Below are 20,168 nucleotides of genomic sequence, written 5' to 3'. Positions count from 1 at the left end.
ACTTAATATAAGCAAAACGTACAACTCTCCAAATAGAAAATGTACCAGCTCCCCCTAATACTCTGTCTTATGCCTTTGTGAGCATCTCGTTAGCGCTTACTGACTGCTCCTAAAATATATTTCTATTCCCAGAGGCTCCAGCCAAAAGGTTTAAGCCCTGCCAAGGGTTGTACAACAAGATTTACAAAAGAAAAGGAGCCCTTTGTGATAATTGACTGGAAGATTTATGAAGCCGAGGCCTCGGGCCTTTCAAGGCTCTGTTGGTCAAGGAAATTCTGCTCTGTCTTTGCTGCACTCAAGTTCTAAAAGTAAAAAAACTCCCGGGAGCTGCTGCTGAGATTCCACCAGCCTGGAGCAAAGGAGGCTCAGGGGGGACCTTGTGGCTCTGCACAAGTCCCTGACAGGAGGGGGCAGCCGGGGGGGTCGGGCTCTGCTCCCAGGGAACAGGGACAGGACAAGGGGAAACGGCCTCAGATTGCACCAGAAGAGGTTTAGGTTGGATATTGGGAAAAACTCCTTTACAGGAAGGGCTGTCAAACATTGGGTGGAGTCCCCATCCAAGGGATGAGGAGCAGTGGGAACTATGGGAGCAGGTGTTGGGGCAGGACATCAAGCAGTCTGAGGATGCAGGAAGGTAAAAAAAAGCAAAACAACAGGAATCACCTGAGATGTTCTTACATTTAGGGCAAATTATGGCAGCCTGAGGTAAAGCCATGGAACAGAAGCTGAAGTATGAATTTATCTCTTCTCAAATGAAGTTGTTGACAGCTTGTCAGAAGCAAAATTGTTGTAACTTCCCAATGTGGTGAAGTGGGCTGTAAATACCAAGCAGAAAAACAGATCTATGCATTTCACCCCTGAAACAATGGCCTCGTGTTTCCAGTGGTGTGGTGACACGCCTGGGAACGTTTACGAATGTGGATATCATTACCACCTAATTCCACCGTGGGGTTAAGGAGCTGAAGAGGGCACACGAGGTCTCCTGATGGAGTTTTTGGCCCTTGTGCACAGCCAAGGATCTCCTGAGGGCTCCCAAATCCTCTCCTCTTGGATTTCTGCGGCCGAGAGCCCCCGCAGCAGCTGTGACCTTTCTGCAGGTGCCGAGCTCTGAGCTGGGGGAGCTGCAAAATACCGGGGGGGACACAGAGCACAGAGCTGGAGGGGATCAGGAGCGTCCAGGGGAAATGCTGGAGCGGCCATGGAGCGCTCGGAGAGTGAGGGAGGTTCCACGGATGAGGAGTGCGCCTTTTCGGGAAGCAGCTCCGAGGATGAGGGGGATGAAGGCCAGGGAGTGTCCGAGTCAGTGCTCTCTCCTCTTCCCTGGGGCCACGGCGGGTGGTGGGCACTGCCGGGAATTAATTAATTAATTAATTGTTAATAAGTTGTCTTTTGCACATTGCTCTTCTAATAGCAGCCTGTGCGTTCAGTGCTGTTGAAATAATTACTTGTATTTAATGCACTTGCACTAATTAATTATCTCTTGCATTTAATGCAGTAATTACTTTGCATTTGTCACAATTCCTTGTTGCACTGGTAGTGGTTACTTTTGCCTTTAAAGCTGTGCACTTGCTGAAAGCAACCTCTATTTAATATCTCTCACTGCTAGTAATTAGTTCTTTCATGTATTTGCTTGTAATTAGTGTTCCATTTAATGCTGCTCACTGGGAGTAATTACTGGGAGTAATTACCTTTGTTTTTAGTGTTTTGCACTTGTTTTTCATTCAATACCATGGTTACTTGTTGCATTTAATGCCCTGCACTTACTTGTAGTAACTTCTGCATTTAATGCCTTGCACTTGTAGTAGTTACTTTTACCTTCAACGCTGTGCATTTACTGGTAGTAACTTCTGGGTTTAATGCTTTGCACTTGTAGTAATTATTACACTTAACGCTGTGCCCTTACAGCAATTCCTCTTGTGTTTGGTGCAGTTCACGTGTAGCAATTACTTGGTGCAATTAATGCCATGCACTTGTAGTAATTCCTTCTGCAAGTAGTCCTGTGCACTTACTAGCAGTAAACATTTCATGCTGCGCACTGCTAGGAATTTCTCTTGGACTTGTACTAATCACTTGTTGCACTTAATATCGTGCACTGGTAATGGTAACTTCTGCACTGAAGTCTGTGTGGTTGTTGTAAGGATTTGTTGTGTTTAACTTACAAGTGTGTGCCACTTACTTGTAGGAGTTACTCTCTTGTTTAATGCTGAGCACTCGCTGGTAGTTGCTCTTGCCTTTAATCCCCTCCTAGTAATTTCTTTTCCACTTAATGCCTTGCACGTGGAGTTTTTCATGCCGTGCACTTCCAAGGTTTCATTTGCCTTGAATGCCACGGATTCCTGCACTTCCCTGTGCTGCTGCTGGCCAAAGTCACCTTCTAGAAAAGGATGGATAAAGGACAAGACAGCAGAAATCACCACGGTCCCTTGTGCATTTGAATGTCTCATTTCAGATTTTATTGAAAATGTTTGAACTGAGGCTGCCAATTGTATTGTATTTTCCTGCTCTGTAATCATCTAAACATAAAACAGTAACAATAATCATGTCTCTGATTCATACATTTAAAGGGATAAATGTCTTTTTGTGGCTTCTGGGATAACGGGACCAGTGTGTTGAGTTTTAACTGGAATTAGTGGACACCAACAAGTTTGAATTCTCGTTTTAATCGATCAGTATATTGGCAAAAGGTGGCTACAGCCACTTAATGAGGAATTCAATATTGTCCTTCCTTATCCTCTCTGTATTTACCCACGTTTTAGGAGTTAAGGGCGATAATTATCCACTGCTATTCCACGGCTGCTTTCTCCTTGCTTTAAATTAGCACAATGTGATTTATCAGTGGGGTAAATTAGCACTAATACACACTTAATTCCACTCCTAATAGAGTCAGCATTCCAGCACAGGCTGGAATATTAATGTTCTTCCCTTGTACTTCTGCTTGCTCTGTTTCAAAGATATGAACATGAAGAGAGCTCCAAAGCAATTAAAGTAAATGAATGATGACCTCAGAGGGAGAGTGCACGTGCATCACCCTTCTTTAACCATATTCCTGCTTTAATACCTCCAGTCTATAAAAGGGGATTTCTATTCCTAAGAGCACCTGTAAATCTCATTTTCTGCTTCAGTGGCAACGCAGAGTGGTGTTCCAGCCTCAGTGAATGAGGTGTGTTTAGAAGAGGGAAGGTCTCTTTTGCTTGTGATCCACTTACCCTTGGAACATGGAAAGGCTGGAGGGAATTGGGATAAAGTGAACCCAGAAAATGCAGCGCGGACTCTGAAACACTGGAACAACAAATCAGCCTGATTAAAATGAATTAAATTTATATTCTTGGAATTCTAGTCTTTTATTAACTATATGGATGATGAAAACATCAGGGAAAAGCTGTGAAAGCCAGAAATTTATTCTCAAAGTGCTTGAAGAAGCCTGTACGTTGGAAATCAGAAGGTTGGCATGGAAATAACTGAAGAAATGTGTTTTTTCTTGCAGGGAGGATGTCAGGACAGCCAACGTCATCGCAGCTGAAGCAGTCACTTGTCTGGTCATAGACAGAGAGTAAGTCCCTCCTTCTGCCTGGGGCTGGGGGGAACTCCAATGTAAACCTTTTCCAGAGCTTAGCAAGAGCCTTAGATCATCTTCTCCAGAGAGGCCTCTTAATTTGAGGTGATAAAGTCACAGATGCGTCCTTGATGAATTTCCACTTGAGGGAAAGTGCCCCTAAATCAACCAGACAAAACTCAATGGTGACAATTAGAATCTCAGAGAGACCAAATGGAAATGAAGGAGGAGCTGGAATTACTGTGGGAAGGGATCTGGGTGTTACAGTGGGACACACACGGAGTTCACAGCATGAAAGGCATCAGCTCCTGGCCAATGTTGGAGCAAGGTGTTATCCCAGTCCATGGGGGGATGGAGAATCCTTGGGAGAAGGACACAGCCCTGCTGGGAGCTCTGTGGCTCAGAGGAGATACAGGAGGTCAGGAGAGTAAAATAATGATTTGTACAGGAAGCTTGAGGGAATTAGGGGGGTTTAATCCAGAAAAAAAGCAGGCCTGGATTCCCCAGTGCTGCAAATCCAGCTGCTCTCTGCAGTTACCGGGAATGGGATTCAAAAATGACATAAAATGACATAAAAATTGAACATGACCCCTGGCAGGGTTTTCTGGTTGTGAAGCACTGGCACAGACCAGCAAAAGGCATGGACATACCTTCCATGGGAATGTGGTATGGATCTGTGAAACCCACAGAGAGGGTGGATAGGGATTGACTTTTCCCTGCCTACCCCAGTGCAGGAACTCCAAGGAACCTGCAGGAGGGAGCCAAAAGCTATGGGAAAAATAAGAAAAAAATTGCAAATGTTGGAAAGGAAAATAAATCCATTGGATTTTTGAAGTATGTGGGACCCACATGTGGGCCAGGAGCTTCCAGAGCAGTGTGGATTGTTGGGGTGTCTGGGCAGGTCCAGGAGCTGGATCCATGATCCCTGTGGATCCCTGGAAGTGGTTCTGGAGCCCTCCTTGTGTTCTGGTGAGAGAGAGGATTCCGTGCTCTGGTAGGGCTGATCTCCATCCCCTCAATCCTGCTGTGACACAAGTGGTTTGTGTTGAGCTCTCTCACAGGCCTCCATTTCTGGAAATCCAGTATTCCCTAAAGGCTGAGCTGGGGAATCCCTTCAGAAATCCCAGTTCTGATTTCTGTTTATTGATTATTAATTGCAAAACCCATGGTCTGTCCATTGAACACAGGTGGGGAACACCTGAGAGTTCCTTTCCCAGCCTGGTAGATGAAACACCCACCCTCCCTTCTCGTGCTTTGGGGCAAAGAGAGGAAGAAGAATTTGATTATTTAGCAAAATAATATTGTAATAATCTTTATACTTTTAAGAATTAGATAATTTAGCAAGCATTCATTCAGAGAAATAAAAAGCAACAAGTCATTTATGCTTTTTATTTTTACCCTTTTGCAACAGATATTTCTGGTGTGCACTGTAAGAGTTAAAAACCCCCAAATAATTCAAGTCACTCATTCCTGATCATTTTCCAGACTGTGCCTTTCCTTGTCTCCTGTGCCTTTTCCCCAGTATCCAATGCCCTTGAAATAGTAAGGAAGTACGAGTTAAATTTAAACTGATGAAGCTGCAGTTAATCTACACCAGAGGTTCTATTAACACTCTGCAATTAGCAGAGGAACACTATTTATAAAATTCTTATTTATAGTGCAAGGAAAGTGACCCTATTGACAGCCCTATTTATAGCTCAGGGCAGGCTGTCCTGTGCCCTGACCAGGGCTGAGTTTCGTGTCCCAGCTCTTCCTTAGGCTGGTATTTTATAGGAATGACAACAACTGCAGGAGCAAAATTCCATGTGGAGAAAAACTACCAGGACTTGTGGCAATTTGGAAAATTGGTGAGGAGAAAGAATCATTTATTTATATCCAGATATAGGGAATTTTACACCTTTTGGGTTGTGGAGGTGGAAGTGAAGGTTGGGTGACCCAGAAGGCAGCAATGGGAGCAGGGAATGGGTGTTCCGTGCAGCTGGGATCTGTTCCATGCGGCAGGAGGGGGGACACCAGTCACTGCAGCTGCCAAATATTTCCTTTTCCCAGACAAGCTCTTTGCTTGATCAGATGGAACCACTGGAGCAGCAGTTTCCATGCTCTGGGGGCATCCCCCTCTGAAGCAGCTCAGCAAAATTGGTGTTGCAGTTCCAAAAAAAAGGAGTGATGGCAAAAGACCTTTCCCTTAACACATGGAACTCCTGGAGAATTCCAGTCTCACTGACCAGTACCACCCATTGGAATTAGCAGGCAGCAGGGTAACTCTTCCAGCTTCCTGGTGAAGGCTTCCCAAGGCATCCAGAAATTGTTCCAGCTGCCACACTCCCATCTCATTAACAGAGAGAGTCACACCTTGGTGCCACAGTAAGTTATTCCTAAGGGAGACATGAGCCTATGCTCTGGATTTGCCAATATTCCCAGCAATTTTAGGGCTGGTTTAGGTGCTGCAGAGTTTGTAGTTTGGAGCTGAATAATATGGGAAACTCTTCACAGGGATGAACCAGGAGCTCTAGGCAAGTTGGGTTTGAGGAGGGAATTGTTTAAGCTGGGTTTGAGGAGGGAACTGCTTAAGCTGGGTTTGAGGAGGGAATTGCTTAAGCTGGGTTTGAGGAGGGAACGGCTTAAGATGGGTTTGAGACGGGACTGCTTAGGCTGGGTTTGAGGAGGGAACTGCTTGAGTTGTGTTTGAGGAGGGAATTGTTAAAAGTTGGGTTTGAGGAGGGAACTGCTTAAGCTGGGTTTGAGAAGGGAAATGCTTAGGCTGGGTTTGAGACGGGACCTGCGTAAGCTGGGTTTGAGAAGGGAACTGCTTAAGGAGGGTTTGAGAAGGGAATTGTGTAAGCATGAAAGCAGGAATGCGTTGCCTAAAAGGATTTCTGGAATTTATGAAATATGTATAAAATGGCCACAGGGCTGAAGCAGCAGGAGTTGGAAATACCACGAGGGAAGTCAAATTGGAGCTTGTGATGGGTCTTTAATTTCCAGATGATGTTGGTGCTGCCTTGCTTTTTAATTTCTTTGTGAAACAAGAGGGGTCTTGCAGAAACACCCCAAAGGCACCCAAAAAGTAGTAGAGCTATCTTTGCCAACCTAGGTAGATGTGCTTTGCCAAGTGCATTTCCAGCGTCCTTTTCTGGTTTGGGAATGAGCAGAATCCTGATCTAACGATGAAAACAACCTGCAGGAAGCATTTGGTGCATCCCATGGACTTCATTCCCACTTGTCCTTGTCCTGAAAATATTTGTTATGAAAAGCATCGGCATTTTTTCCATCTTGCAGTTGTGTTTTTGAGTCGCTTCCTTTGCCAGAATAATGAATTTCAGTGGGATTTGGTCCTTAATGGTCTTAATCCTTCCCTGGCAGGGTGGGCAGGCCCTGGCACAGGGTGCCCAGAGCAGCTGGGGCTGCCCCTGGATCCCTGGCAGTGCCCAAGGCCAGGCTGGACATTGGAGCTTGGAGCAGCCTGGGACAGTGGAAGGTGTCCCTGCCCATGGCAGGGGTGGCACTGGATGGGCTTTGAGGTCCTTCCAACCCAAACTTTTGTAGGAATTCTGTGATTCCCAGTGGGAGCACCATTCATTTTGGTCCACCAAGGAAGAAGGCTGCCAGGAAAAAACCCAAAAAACCTTGTGTAGCCCTACCCGGTCAGGTGTATTTGAAAGAAAGAACTTGGCAATCAGAAAGAAAAAATTTCAAGGAATTTCACATTATCATCAAGTTTCAACATGGAAGAGGAGGAACTGTAATCCAGTAGGGAAAATGAAGTGAGAGGGTGAGAAGGCTGAGGAAATGAGGGTGGCAGCTTTGGAAGGGACCACAGCACGGGGCAGGCTGGGGACTTCTCCATGCTCAAGCTCCCTGGTGAGTCGGGATTGATTTATCCAGATGCTCTTCCTGCCAGCCATGGAGCACAGAGCCAACCGTGGGCTTCTGGAATTGGCTTGGAAACTGCAGCAAAATCCATGCAGTGTTCATGGGAATTGTGAAAAAAAGAAAGTCAGCTGGACCTCTGACCATTCCAAGGAGTTTGGAGAAGCCTTTGGATCGCTGGGGAGCCGGACAGCTCATTGGAACCACAGCATTTCCTGCTCATCCAACCTCCACTCCGGGGCCACATATCAATATTTTATAGCCCCTCTCACATGGCTTTCAGGCATTTCTATTTCCAAGTGCTTTTTTTTTTAACAATGCATGGACTTTCTGTCTTTAGGACTTGCCTTGACACCCTACAAGATCAAGGCTGCCATTAATGAAATTTTTCCTGTGGTGACACTGCAGGAATTCATCCTCTGGGAAAAAAAGCACTTCTTGTGGGAGATGCTCCATGGTGTTGCCTCCAAACTGTTCCAAGCTCAGCCTTGTCAGAGCTCATCCTGATGAATTTCCAGGCTCCTTGGAGGGGTTGTTAGATTTGTTCCAGAAGTACAGGTGGGGCAAAGTTAACAAATATGTGCTGGATTTGATGGATTGGTCCTTTGGGAACCTGTCTGTAAAAGGTCTTCTGATAAATATTGTGCAGACACCCCTCGAGCATCTGTTCTGTGGCTCAGTTTGGATAAAGATGCACAGACAGACTTCACTCTCAGCTCCTTTGTACGGAGAGAGAACAGGAGGGAAAGGCTCCAAACTCATTCCTGACATTTGGATCATCACTGGCACCCTCAGGGACAAGTTGGTGCAACTTCATAATTCTTTTTTTTTTCACACCTACCTCTTGAAACTGAAGAAGTGTTGGGAAGTGTTCGTGGCTGCTCCTGAACTGTCAGAATATTTGCACTGAGGTTGATTCAGGTTCATCATTTATTTACACGGGATTTTTTTCCCCTCCATATAATTTATTTATGGCACCAACAACGTTTTCCTGGAGCTTGGAGGTTTAGCAACACTGTGGGTGCTCGGAGAACAAAACTGCCTAATGCAAATGGAGAGAGAGGAGCTGATGGATCAGAGCCAGGAGAACTCAAGGCACAGCTGCTGCTGACAGAGAGTTACAAAACTACCTGGAATTTACACTAAATGCTGCTTTTCCAGCTTCTCGTCTTCTTCAGCTGCACATAGCAAGAGGATGCATTTTTTTTTTAAGGCAACATTTGAAATATTTCAGCTATTTTCTGCTTTTCCACTTTGCATTTTCCATTTTTGTCTACGTTTCAAAGCCTGGTTTTGGTTTTTATCAGGGAGAGCTGTGAGGTGTCAACAAAGGTTATTGGATCAGCCCTCCTGGCAATGGAAATGGGAGAAAAATGAAATAAAAAAGTATTATCCTGGCATGACTGACCCCATATAAGCTGAGCCGAGCTCTTTCCGTGGAGATTTTAGGGTTTGCTGCTTTACTGTTTCTCCCAGTTGGAGCGAAGTTTATCCATGGAGAAAATTGGTTATGAGGAGAGAATAGGAAAAATGAAGAGAAAAGGCCACGAGGAGAAAAAACCCTGAGCAGCTTCTGATTGAATTCTTGAGGAGGTTGGGACTGAGCCGAGACTTCAACAACGTTGAGATGGGCAATAAAAAAGGGACTCAAGTGAACTTTATATCTTACCCAGTGTTAAGTCTGGCTTAAAATTTTTAATAAAATGAAGGGTTTTAGAGAAACTGTTGTTACTCCTTTCAGTGAATTTTTCTTCTTTGATGTTTCACTAGAAAAGATTTATTTGCCTTACCAAAAAAAAAAAAAGGGGTGTTTAACCCTGCCCCATTTTCCTAAGCAAACCAAGCGTAAACCGCAAATTAAGCCCTAGGTGAGGTCTTATGGCCTTCCAGGATGGTGGTACTGTGTTAATTAATTGCCTGAATGCCTGTTTGGGGTGCAATTAGGCATGAACACCCCAATCCTGCTTTGCTCTCACTGTCACCTTGCAAGGTCAGGCTTCATCCCGTGGCACATTCCCAGCACCGGGAAGATAAAACTTGAGGTGTTGAAGGAGCTGAGTTGTTCCTGTTTTCACTGCTGAGCAAGGAATTTGGGGTTGGAAAGAGACCCCCATGATTAACCCGTCCTAATATTAAAAGTATTAATAATTACCAGCCTGGTTAAAAACCTCTAACATGACTTTATGTGAGAGCAAAGAGCTCTGTGCCTCGTCTTCCTCATTAATGAATCCATTAATTTGCTTTCCCCGGGCTGCAGAAATTATTTCCTTGATTGTTTGATTTCAAATATCATGACTTAAGTGGAGTGGGACACTGTGGGAATTTGTGTGGGCAGAGGGCATTTCCTGAGCAGTAATTCCCAGCAGAGAATCCCAGGATGGCTCAGGATGGAAGGGAGCACAGAGGGCACCTGGTGGCACCTCCCTGCTCCAGCAGGGCCATCCCGGAGCACAGGCACAGCACTGTGTGCACACAGCTCTGCAACAGCCCCAGGGTGGAGAATTCCTCTGGAAAAGCCCTTGCAGCAAATCCAGATCCAAACCCTCTCTCCCAGCTGCTCCACAGCAATGGGCAAAATCCAGCTTTTTCCAATAGGATAATTGGGCCTCCCTTGGCTCTGCTTGAAGTGCTGTCCCCGCTCTCCACATGCCCATGGGGTACATTCCATAGGGTCAGGCATGTCCTGATGCAGCAGGACCCTGAAGGACTGGCTCAGGACTGGCAGCGTGTCTGAGCCACCTGGGGTCCCAGTGTTCCCATCCCAGGAACACAGAGTCTCCCTGGCTCACCCCATGCCTGACAGGAGATTGCATTTCCCCTGGATTTTCCTCACCTGCTCAGTGCCATTAATTCTCTTTGATCCTATAAATCCTCCATATTAAATATCCCTGTTCTTATTCCTAAAGTCAGAAATGTGGCCCTAAATAGGGATTTCAGTTTTTTTCTTTCTTTTTTTTCAAAGTTTCCATTCATTTTTTTGTCCACTTAGAGCAATTCCTGTTCTTCAGCTCTTGTGTTTCATGCCTCAGGAGTGTCAGGAGCACAGAGGAGCTGGCGGAATCGCAGGATTTTCATTTATAAAGCTGTGACCTTAAGGCAGAGAACAGTCAAGAGACCCTGCTTTGCAACAGTTCATCCTTTCAGATTTTTCTTCCTTGAAAAAAACAACCTGCGTGTGACAGACCCCCTGGGAATGCTGGAACTGGACAGTAGAAAGCAGCTTTTCACCTGAACATGTCTGTTTGAAGGCATTCACTGATTTCAGTTACTCATTTCTGGCTTTTCATGGAATCCCAGAATGGTTTGGGATGGAAGGGATGTTAAGGATCACCTCATTCCACCCCTTAGCCATGGGCAGGGACACCTTCCACTATCCCAGGCTGCTCCAAGTCTCATCCAACCTGGCCTTGGACACTTCTCTGCCACAGCTTCTCTGGGCACCCTGTGCCAGGGCCTGCCCACCCTCCCAGGGAACAATTCCTGCCCAATATCCAACCTAAGTTCCCTCTCTTTCAGTTTGCACCCTCCTTGATGTGTTTTTGGATGCTGTTTCTCTAAAGATGAGGAAGCTGGGATCCAGAAATGGAAATGTCGCTTGGGAAGCAGAGGGATTTAGAGGGTTCCTGGCTGGAAGACAGGGATGTGATGGTTGAGGTGCCACCACCAGCCACACTGGCACATTTACTCTGAAACTTCCACTGGAGGGTGAAAACCTTCAGCAGCCATTTCGGTGGGCTGGATAAATACCTTGGGATCTTCTCGGCGTCGGTTTTGGCATCTCCAGCATTTCTGAGGCCGTGTTTGCCAGCAGATTCCCAGCCCTGGGCCTGGTGGGTCACTGGCACCGTGATCCGGCCCGGATTGCTGCCAAAGAGCCACACTGGCTTTCTCAGCTCCCAGATCTTTCCAGCCATAGTTCAGTGGTGGAGCTGGCAGTGGTGGGTTACTGGTTGGACTGGATGACCTTCAGGGGCTTTTCCAACCTTGATGTTTCTGGGATTTTGCTCTCAAAGTGTCCCTTTGTCTTTACAGCTCCTTCAAGCACCTGATCGGGGGTCTGGACGACGTCTCCAACAAAGCCTACGAGGATGCAGAAGCAAAAGCAAAGTAAGTGGCTGCTCCTTGTGCTCAGCAGAGAACCTCAAACTTGTGTTTGTTGGTGGTGCACCATTGGAATTCCCAAAAAACCCTCCTTGTTCTCCACACAATGACACAAAACAGCTTAAAAAGGAGAGTCCTCCTCTGGACGGAGGAATTTTCCTCCTCGTGTGTTCCTGGTTCCCCCATGGGTGTGGAGATGGGTCTCCTCTGGTCAGTACCCAAAGCCAGGTTGCCCCATGATTCTCCTCAATAACAATATCTGAGCCCACAGAAGTGGATCTTCCAGAAATCCTCTTGAAATATTGTGAGGTGAGAAACTCCAGATCCTGGAATTGTTGTTGAGGGAATTGTTGTTGAAGACATTTCATTTCTTTAGAGAAATCTGACCTTTCTCAGATACTTTCCAAAGTCAAACATGACACAAAAGATGGGCAGTGGAATTTGTCATTTTGGGATAAAAACTGGAGCTGCCTTGATGTGAAGCAATATATTCATCTGAAGTCCTCAATAAACATTCATTCCTTTCAGAAGGGAGCTGTAGTTTAAAATATTTTAAATATTTTTTAAAAAAAACCCACTTTTCATTCATTCTTGAGCTACAATTTGATTTTAATCTGTAATCTTTGAGCTCTGATTCTACCCTGATGATTAAAGCTTTTCAAGAGGATCCTGTTGTGCTTTGGGAGACACTCAATATCAACCAAACATGATTCAAAGGCAGAAGTTGCTGAAAAGAAAATTAAATTTGCTCTCCACAAAACTTCTTTACTTTTCCTCCCTCTCAATTATTTTACTTTCATGGGGATTTTTTTAATAGCACAATAAGGGAGGGGAGAGGTCTTTTCTCAAAGTCAAATGCTCCGAGTGACTGCCTAAACTGAAGATTCCAATTAAGTTATACATAGAAACTTCTCATTAAACCAGAGGGGTTGGAATGGTGTCTGCTAAAGGTATTGGGCACCTCTGTGGAAGGAAAGTGAGAAGCCTCAGTTAGTTATTGATTAAAAATAACTCTTGGCTTGTTTCAGGAACTAAGATCCATCTCAAAAATCTCCAGTTCATGAGCAAAACTTGTTAATCCTGCAAAATACCCACAGATTGCTCTTTTCTTATCTTGCAGTGATATTTGAGATATCATATTTAATTCATTTTAAGGTATTAAAAGGGTTGTATTTTGGTTTGGAATAATATTTCCCTGCTGCAGATCAAATGTAAGCTTCCTTCTTAAAAAGGCGTTCCATTAAAAAGGTTACACTCCCTAAATTCTTGTTGACTTAATGAAGAAGGTGGGAGACTACCAAGTCCCTTTATCATCCCAAAACCAGGAATTCTGGGCATGGAATGCTTCAGACAGATGGTCCCAAGTATCCCAGGCTCATTCTGTTATTATTTTATGTGAAATTTTGAGTGTTCCTATTTGGGTTCTATTGATTTCCATCGGAGCAGAAGGGAAAAAAACATTGGGAATAAAACTGGGGAAGTTTGGGTTGGGTCAGAAACGATGTCGTGGTCACAGAAGGTTTTTGAAGGTGGCACCACAACCCATCAGCACCCAGAAGAGTGTGCCCTTCCCACATCTATAATTTTAAGCTCTATTCTTGAGTATTTATTATCCCAGGAATGGTTGGGGATGCAGGCTGAGGAGACCTTGAGAATACTTTGGGGAGTTTAGGATCTGCTGTACAACCTGGGGGGAAACTGCAATTTGGGACCTCTTTGGAAGAAACTTCCTTTTGGGAGCCGCTGGGTTCTGACCTTCACATTTTTGAGCTTTTATCTTCTCCAGTCCTTTCCTTCTAATGCCAAGTGTTTCATCCCAATGGAAGGGTGAAGCCCTGCTGATGGAGGAATTGTTCCCTAAAAGGAACAATTTTGATAGCAATTTTTTTATCTTCCAAGTCAGAGGCTGGTGCTGGAGCCCTGTCACTGCAGAGCAGGGGTGACAGTGACATTACAGTCACACCTTTGCATTTTGCCTCAGACAGAGCAGGAGGGATCAGTGTTGTCTGCCTGAAAAAATACCCAAAAAAGGAATGCTCTATTGAAAAATGGAGTATTTAGCAGCCAAATTCCGTATTCCTGTTTGCTGGGCTCCTTGAAATCCAGCAGAAAGATGGATGGAGGAGGGAAAAATGGCAAAGTTCCTTGGAGAGCAACCCCAGAGGAATTGTGAGCCCTTCCAAAAAGTTTTGGTGTTCCAGGGTTACCTCGTGAGGTGAAACTCCTCAGGGAGAAAAGTCTCCTGGCAGCAAGTGTAACCTGGATTCCTTTCCAGGCAGCAGTTAATTAGGTCCAGCTAATTGTCCTTCAAGGGCTTCTTTTTTCCAAGAGCAGGTTTGTGATAGGGAAGAACTGGGAGCATTAAACATGGGCAGGTTTGTGAGGCTTTACGCAAATCCCATGGAAAGGTTTGGCTCCTCTTTTTTTAGCTCCCATCTCCTTTTTTACAGCTCATGTGTCAGCTGGGTAAAGGCCTTGAGATGGATCCCATGGATCAAATGGATCAGGATGACCAAGGCCAGCTTGGGCAGGACTGGTCTGGTGGAAGGGGTTGGAACGAGGTGGGCTTTGAGGTCCCTTGCAACCCAAACCACTCCAGGACTGTAAATGCCTGCAAAATTAGTGGCACTGGGGCTTTTTTCCCATTTCCATGCTGGGGCACATCCCTGGAGTCACAGAGCTCAGGGCATGGCTGAGACGATGTTAGGCAGAAGTTACAGGTTTGGAATATCTTTCCATGTATCCATCTGTCCTCCAGGCCTGGAAGAGCTGAACTATTTATTGAGTTTATTCTTATCTTAGAGGCACTTTCCTGCTTTTTGCCAGCTTGGAGTTGGCAGTTCCCTTTAATGCCCGTCCTTTGTGTTCCCTCTCTTAAATCACCAACCACAGACATGTCATCTGTGAGACCATGATTTTAATTGCAGGCTATCATTTTAATTATAGGATTACGCAGACATAATACGGGTTATAATATTCTACTCCTCGGATGTATGCAAATGAGTTAATGAATTAATTAACTAATGGATGTTAGAGTTACCTCCTGAAAGGGGAAGGAGAGAGGCAAATTTGCTTCATGCTCTGAGGAACTGGGAGTCCAGAAGAGCAGCACCCGTGTCCCAGTGCCAGGCCCAGCCACGCTGGCATTTAGGCTGGCATGAAGGAGATGCCCAAATAATCAGGATTATCTCAGTGTAGGTTGCTTCCAGATGGAGCCATTCTGGCAGCTTCCATAAATCCAGGAGGACACGGGTGGGTGGTTCCTGCAGCAGTTGGTGGTGCCAAGTGGGGTGAGGGTCAGTGACCCCCTTTGCTCCAGGCATGCCAATCCCTCCTGCTGGGCTCTTCCCAACCTGAGAACTCCTGGCGTTGATCCTGTGCAATTATTGAGCCGTTACCACGGCTGGGGGGCTCCTCTCTAGGTGGTGCCACCTTCCCATGGCATGGCTGTGGTGCAGCGGTATCCCTGGCCACCCAGCTGGCACAGCTGGCGGCTGCCTGGCCGAACACAGCCCCCAGAACCACTGTCCCAGTGTTCCCATCACATTCCCAGCTGGCTCCCAGTGCTGATCTCCTGTGGCAGCAGGGCTTGGGATCAATCCCCAGCTGAAGCCTGGATTTTGGTGCCTTCGGGCTGTTGCTCCAGGCTCTCTGCAGGAAGAGTTGTTCTGGTTGGACTTTTCCCTTGAATTTTTTCCCATTCCAGCTGTGTTGCAGCCCTGGGGGAATGTCTGGATACTCAGAGCCAAAACTGGCTGCTTTTCACGGGACTCCAGGGGACAGGAACCTTTGTATAGTGCATGATCCCTGTCCTTGGAGCTCCTGCCCCAGAGCCCTTCATCTTTTTGGAGCTGTGTTGTAAGGAAGAGCTGGACTCAAAGATCTGAGAGCTCTTTTCCAACCTGAAAGATTCTATCTGAACCTTTTTAGTCCCCTTTTCTAGTCCCCTTCTTTAGCCCCTGAGTTGTCCCTTTTTCACCTTACACCCCCTCTCCCACTCCATTTATTCCTGACAAAGCATCCCATGAGTTCATTGACTTAATTTTGCTGCAGAGGGTGGCTGTTAATATTTTTCCATTTTATACACCAATAGAAATGAAACAATACAAAAGTATAAAGTTTTCCCTTAAGAAAATATATCCAAGGAAAAGAAATAAGGGGTAAGAGGAGAGAGAGCAGAAGAAAAATCTCACCACCTGTGAAATGAGACTTGATTGTTGCAACTTGATACCTGTGGGTTGAAGTGATGGTCACAGTCTTGATCCATTGAGGATGGGGAAGCATCTCCATAAACATATTAAGGCTGGATTAGCCCTCCAGCTCTGTGAAAAGGAGCAGAAAGCAGCTGATCTTCATGGAAACTCCTCTTCTGGTGTGATGGGAAAGCTTTGCCTGCAGGTGCTGCCTCTGCAGGGCTCTGGTACCTGCTGGCTTGGATACCCAGCCAGCCCTGGGGCTGTGGGGCTAAAACAGCCCTGGGCATTAGGGAAAGATGGTTTAATTTTCTTCAGAAATACAACTGAGATAGTCCAAGGACGGTTTGAACCTCTGCCAGAAAGGAAACGGGCAGAGTTAAGGTTCCAAAATGGGAGCCACCAGTTAAAGAGGATGATTTAGTGACGGTCTGACTTGGTGCTGGGCTGGAAAACTTTGGCTGAAATAATCCACCAAGGCACGGAACAGCATATTTCCTGCAAGAAACAGCATTTCCTGGCTTTGCAGCATCAGGGAGCTGTGCTGAGGGGCTCCATCCCCCTCTGTGTCCCTTGTTCCCTAAACTAGAGACCATCTGGGAAGCAGCTTTTGCCTCGGCTGTCCATGGTGTCAGACTGGGGAGAAATCCCGTGGCACATGCAAAAAGCTGGCAAAAAGCTCCTCAGGGCAGAGGTTGCAGTCATTTCTTTTAAGCTCTGTAAATAATTAAACCCCTTCTCCTCCCTGGTGAGGGCTGTGAGGAAGCAATAGCTGATCGTTGATACCTGTTCAGTTTGTGTGAGCTGGGACATCTGCTGTTCAGAAAAACAGAGATTTTAGGTGCCATAATGTGGTCTCTAATATGGAAGAGCTTTTTCTCTTTCTGCTGGAGAGTTTTGCTTTTCCCGGCATCCAGCCTTAAATAATTTGTCATTTCATCCTAAAGCCACTGGTAGTTTCCATCCAGCTCTGTCAGATTTTCCTGATTGCTGTAATAAACAGGGGTGGGATTAAAAAAACATCTCAGAAGTAATTTGAAAATGTGAGAGCCCAGCAGGGTGATGTCCCCAGGTGAAGGCAAAGGCTAAATGTGACTTTGTTGTTTGAGGGGGGAGTTGCTGTTTGTTTGCAGACTTGAATTATTCACACAGAGACCACACCAGGCAGACTCAGTGGCTGCTTCCCTCTGGAGAATGAGCACTGGGAATGCTCTGTCACCCAGCAGGGATACACTAAATTACCTTTGAAACCAAGGCTGGTTTAGTTAGGGAGAAATCTCTGTGCTGTCCCCTTGCTCAGCTGGCCTTTGGATGGGATAATGGGCTGGGGCAGATGTCACATGGGAGCTTCGGTGGAGAACAGTCAGGGCCTCAGAAGCAGGCTGCTGTTCCAACAGCTGGCAGCATTTGGTTATGGAATGGGGGCTGTCCTCTTTGTTTTATGGAATTAGGGCTGTCCTGAGGAAGGAAAAATGCAGCAGAAATCATCCTGAGGATAACAAATTCCAGAGGGAGCAGAAATGCAGTGTGGATGCATCCGTGCACGTGGCCATTCCAGCTGCACGTGGTGGGAGCACTTGATGGTCTGGGCCTTGGAAATTTCACCAATTCCTTTGGCATGGATGTGAATCCTTCTCTCAGGAGCTGCTGGGAATACTCTGCTAATCCCAGCGCTTGCAGCTCCCTGCAGCTCTGGCTCAGTGCTTTAAACAGAAACCTTGGCCAGCTTTGGGGGGGGGTTGAGGCAAAAGCAGCATTAAAACATTTCTGTGCCTCCCTGGCAGTGTACATTTGTTGTCCAGCACATTTTGGAGCTGTCCTGAGGACTTGTCTGAACAGCTTCGTAAGGATTACACCACTGGAAATTGGGCTATTTCTGTCCCGCTGTCATCTGCTGACTTAAATAACAGGGAGGCACTTGAACAAAATGTAATATAAATAAAACTCAGTGATTCTGCTGCCACAGGGAGCCACTGATCTTGGAACTGCTGGAAATAGGTGTGGGATCATTTGTGGCTTTCCCAGCTCTGCAGTTCCCTGCTAGTCCAGTTCTCCTCAGTTGTACATCAGCAGCTCAGACGCCGCTTTTATATCCAAGAATTTGTAAGGGAAAGGAGAGAAGGAGATGCAGAGCAGTGAGAGATGAAGGGCTGGTGCTGGCACCCAGGGAAGGTTTGGGAGGAAAAGATTCGGGAAGCACCATAGCAGGAGGTGGGACAGCATTGTCTCCCTGCTGGCAAATCGTCTCGGCAGGGCTGGCAAAGGTGTTGCCAGATAAAGCAGCTTCTTCCCATTCACCCAAAAAACTTCCCAGGCCAGGATTTGATGGGAGTAGCTCCAAAGTTTGGAAATGCTGGTTGTTCAAACTGCAGGGAGAGGGGAAGGAGCAGAGGGTGGAGGTTCCTGTTTCAGAGTGAGTGAATAATCATTGTTCTCCCCACAAACATTAGTGAGTGTGGTACCCAAAAACTGCCCAGCGAATTCAGCTGACCCCAGGACAGAAACCGTGTCAGACTGGAAATGAAATTCAATCACCCAACTGTGAAATGGAAGAATTTAATCCCACTGTAAGTGAGAAACCCAATGCAGCCTTAACTCCAAAGCTGCTGCCTACGCCTCCATCCCACCCGCAGCTGAGCCACCCAAACAAATCCCTTGTCTTCTTCCCTCTAAAAAACACTTAATCCCTTTTCCTGAGGGCTCTAATTGCTTTCCATACACAGCTTCCAGTCTAAATGTAGCTCCCGTTCCACACAGGATTTCTACCCTCATCTCATCCTTACCTGGGGAGCCCTTTCCATAGCCTAAAGGGGCTCCAGGAAAGCTGGAGAGGAACTTGGGACAAGGCATGGAGGGACAGGACACAGGGAATGGCTTCCCAGTGCCAGAGGGCAGGGCTGGATGGGATCTTGGGAAGGAATTGTTCCCTGGGAGGGTGGGCAGGCCCTGGCACAGGGTGCCCAGAGCAGCTGGGGCTGCCCCTGGATCCCTGGCAGTGCCCAAGGCCAGGCTGGACACTGGGGCTTGGAGCAGCCTGGGACAGTGGAAGGTGTCCCTGCCATGGCAGGGGTGGCACTGGATGATCCTTCATATCCCTCCCAGCCCAAACCATTCTGGGAAATGATTCTCGGATGGGTCTCTGCTCTCCCTGCTCCCAGCTGTGGGACCCACAGGATGTGATGCTCCCGTCTTTGGGATCACCAGGAAGGTGCCAGCCTCCCATCACAGTAACTTACACCATAACACTGAGTAATGGAGGTTTGTTTAGAAAAAGAACCTGGGTGCTTCCAACACTGTTTATGGATCCTGAGAAACTGCCACCATGGGATATTAATATTTTAATTATTTTTTAAATTATTTTTTCCATTTGCTTGTTTGCAGCACTTAGAATTCCAGAATAGTTCAGGTTGCAAGGGACCTTAAAGCCCATCCAGATCCATGGGCAGGGGCACCCTCCACTAATCCCAGGTTTCTCCAAGTGCATCCAGCTTGGCCCTGGAGCCTTCCAGGGATGGGGCACACCCACCTTAGGGTATCCCAAACCCCACACTGGGCAGGGCACTTGGTTTTCCTGGCTGTGCTCTGCTCCACTTACATTGATTTGTCCTCGCTTGCATTTGCTCCATTTTCTCAGTGCCTCACTGAACACTCCATGAAATGATTTGAGAAGTGCTGAGCTCTAAATCTTTAAATCATCTGAAAAAAGAAAATTAAAAAAAAATAAAAAAGGAAAAACTGTTCCCATGATGTAGCTGATCCCACGGCTTCTGCGGAGGTATAACAAGATAAAACATCAGAGGTGCAGATAAGATGACATTGGGAATATGTGAGATAAGCTCAGTGCCTGTAAACCTTGAAAGAGGAGATCAAAGCCTGATCTGTCCCATTATGTTGGACATTAATGTAAAACTACCTGGAGGTTTTTAATGGGGCTATTGTTATTAAATTTCTGATGCGAGTTAAAAGCCCCTCATTCGTGGCTGTATTTAAAATCCATTTCAGTGATGGCAGTGAGGTGTTTCTGGCTTTGTCTGCTCAGCAAAGCAGTGCAGGGAGACGCGTTTGAGCCCTGGCTTTGCTATCTCTTGGCTTCCTGTCATTTTCCTGTACAGTTGCTCTGCAGAAAACCTCAAATAACATCATTTATTGATCTCAAAGCGGGGCCTCGGAGCGATATCATGAGCTCCAAAGTGTGCAATTGGAATTTGCTCAGCTGTTGATGATCTGAGTCAAACCACTGTGCCATACTCCCCAACCCCTTCCGAGCTGCAGGTCCTGGTGCTGATCTTAATCTCGGATTCAATCTCAGACCTGGGTGCATCTCCATCCTCAGCAAGGTGCATTTCTCATACAGGGATCCTTATTCCCTCATCCCTTTGGAGGCTGCTCCTGTGTGGGAGTGATCTCATCCATCCTGGAGGGCAGCATGGAATTCCCATGGCTCAGAACTC

The 20,168-nt window shown here is 46.4% G+C and overlaps 1 protein-coding gene across 5 annotated transcripts in view; it reads left to right on the top strand.

Moving 5' to 3' along the window:
- The window catches only part of PRKG1 (protein kinase cGMP-dependent 1), a 376,397-nt gene that overhangs the window by 308,512 nt on the left and 47,717 nt on the right, over positions 1-20,168 (top strand). For 4 of the 5 annotated variants that reach the window (XM_069018843.1, XM_069018838.1, XM_069018837.1 and 1 more), the window contains exons 8-9: positions 3,485-3,550; positions 11,456-11,530. In XM_069018843.1, coding sequence (XP_068874944.1) covers positions 3,485-3,550; positions 11,456-11,530 — 141 coding nt within the window. Of the gene's footprint in view, positions 1-3,484; positions 3,551-5,322; positions 5,401-11,455; positions 11,531-20,168 lie in introns of those variants that run through there. The other variant, XM_069018840.1, reaches the window with a different exon arrangement.

The sequence above is a fragment of the Aphelocoma coerulescens genome, chromosome 6, assembly GCF_041296385.1.
Source record: "Aphelocoma coerulescens isolate FSJ_1873_10779 chromosome 6, UR_Acoe_1.0, whole genome shotgun sequence".
Taxonomy (NCBI): Eukaryota; Metazoa; Chordata; class Aves; order Passeriformes; family Corvidae; genus Aphelocoma; species Aphelocoma coerulescens.
This window is presented reverse-complemented; position numbering and strand designations above follow the sequence as displayed.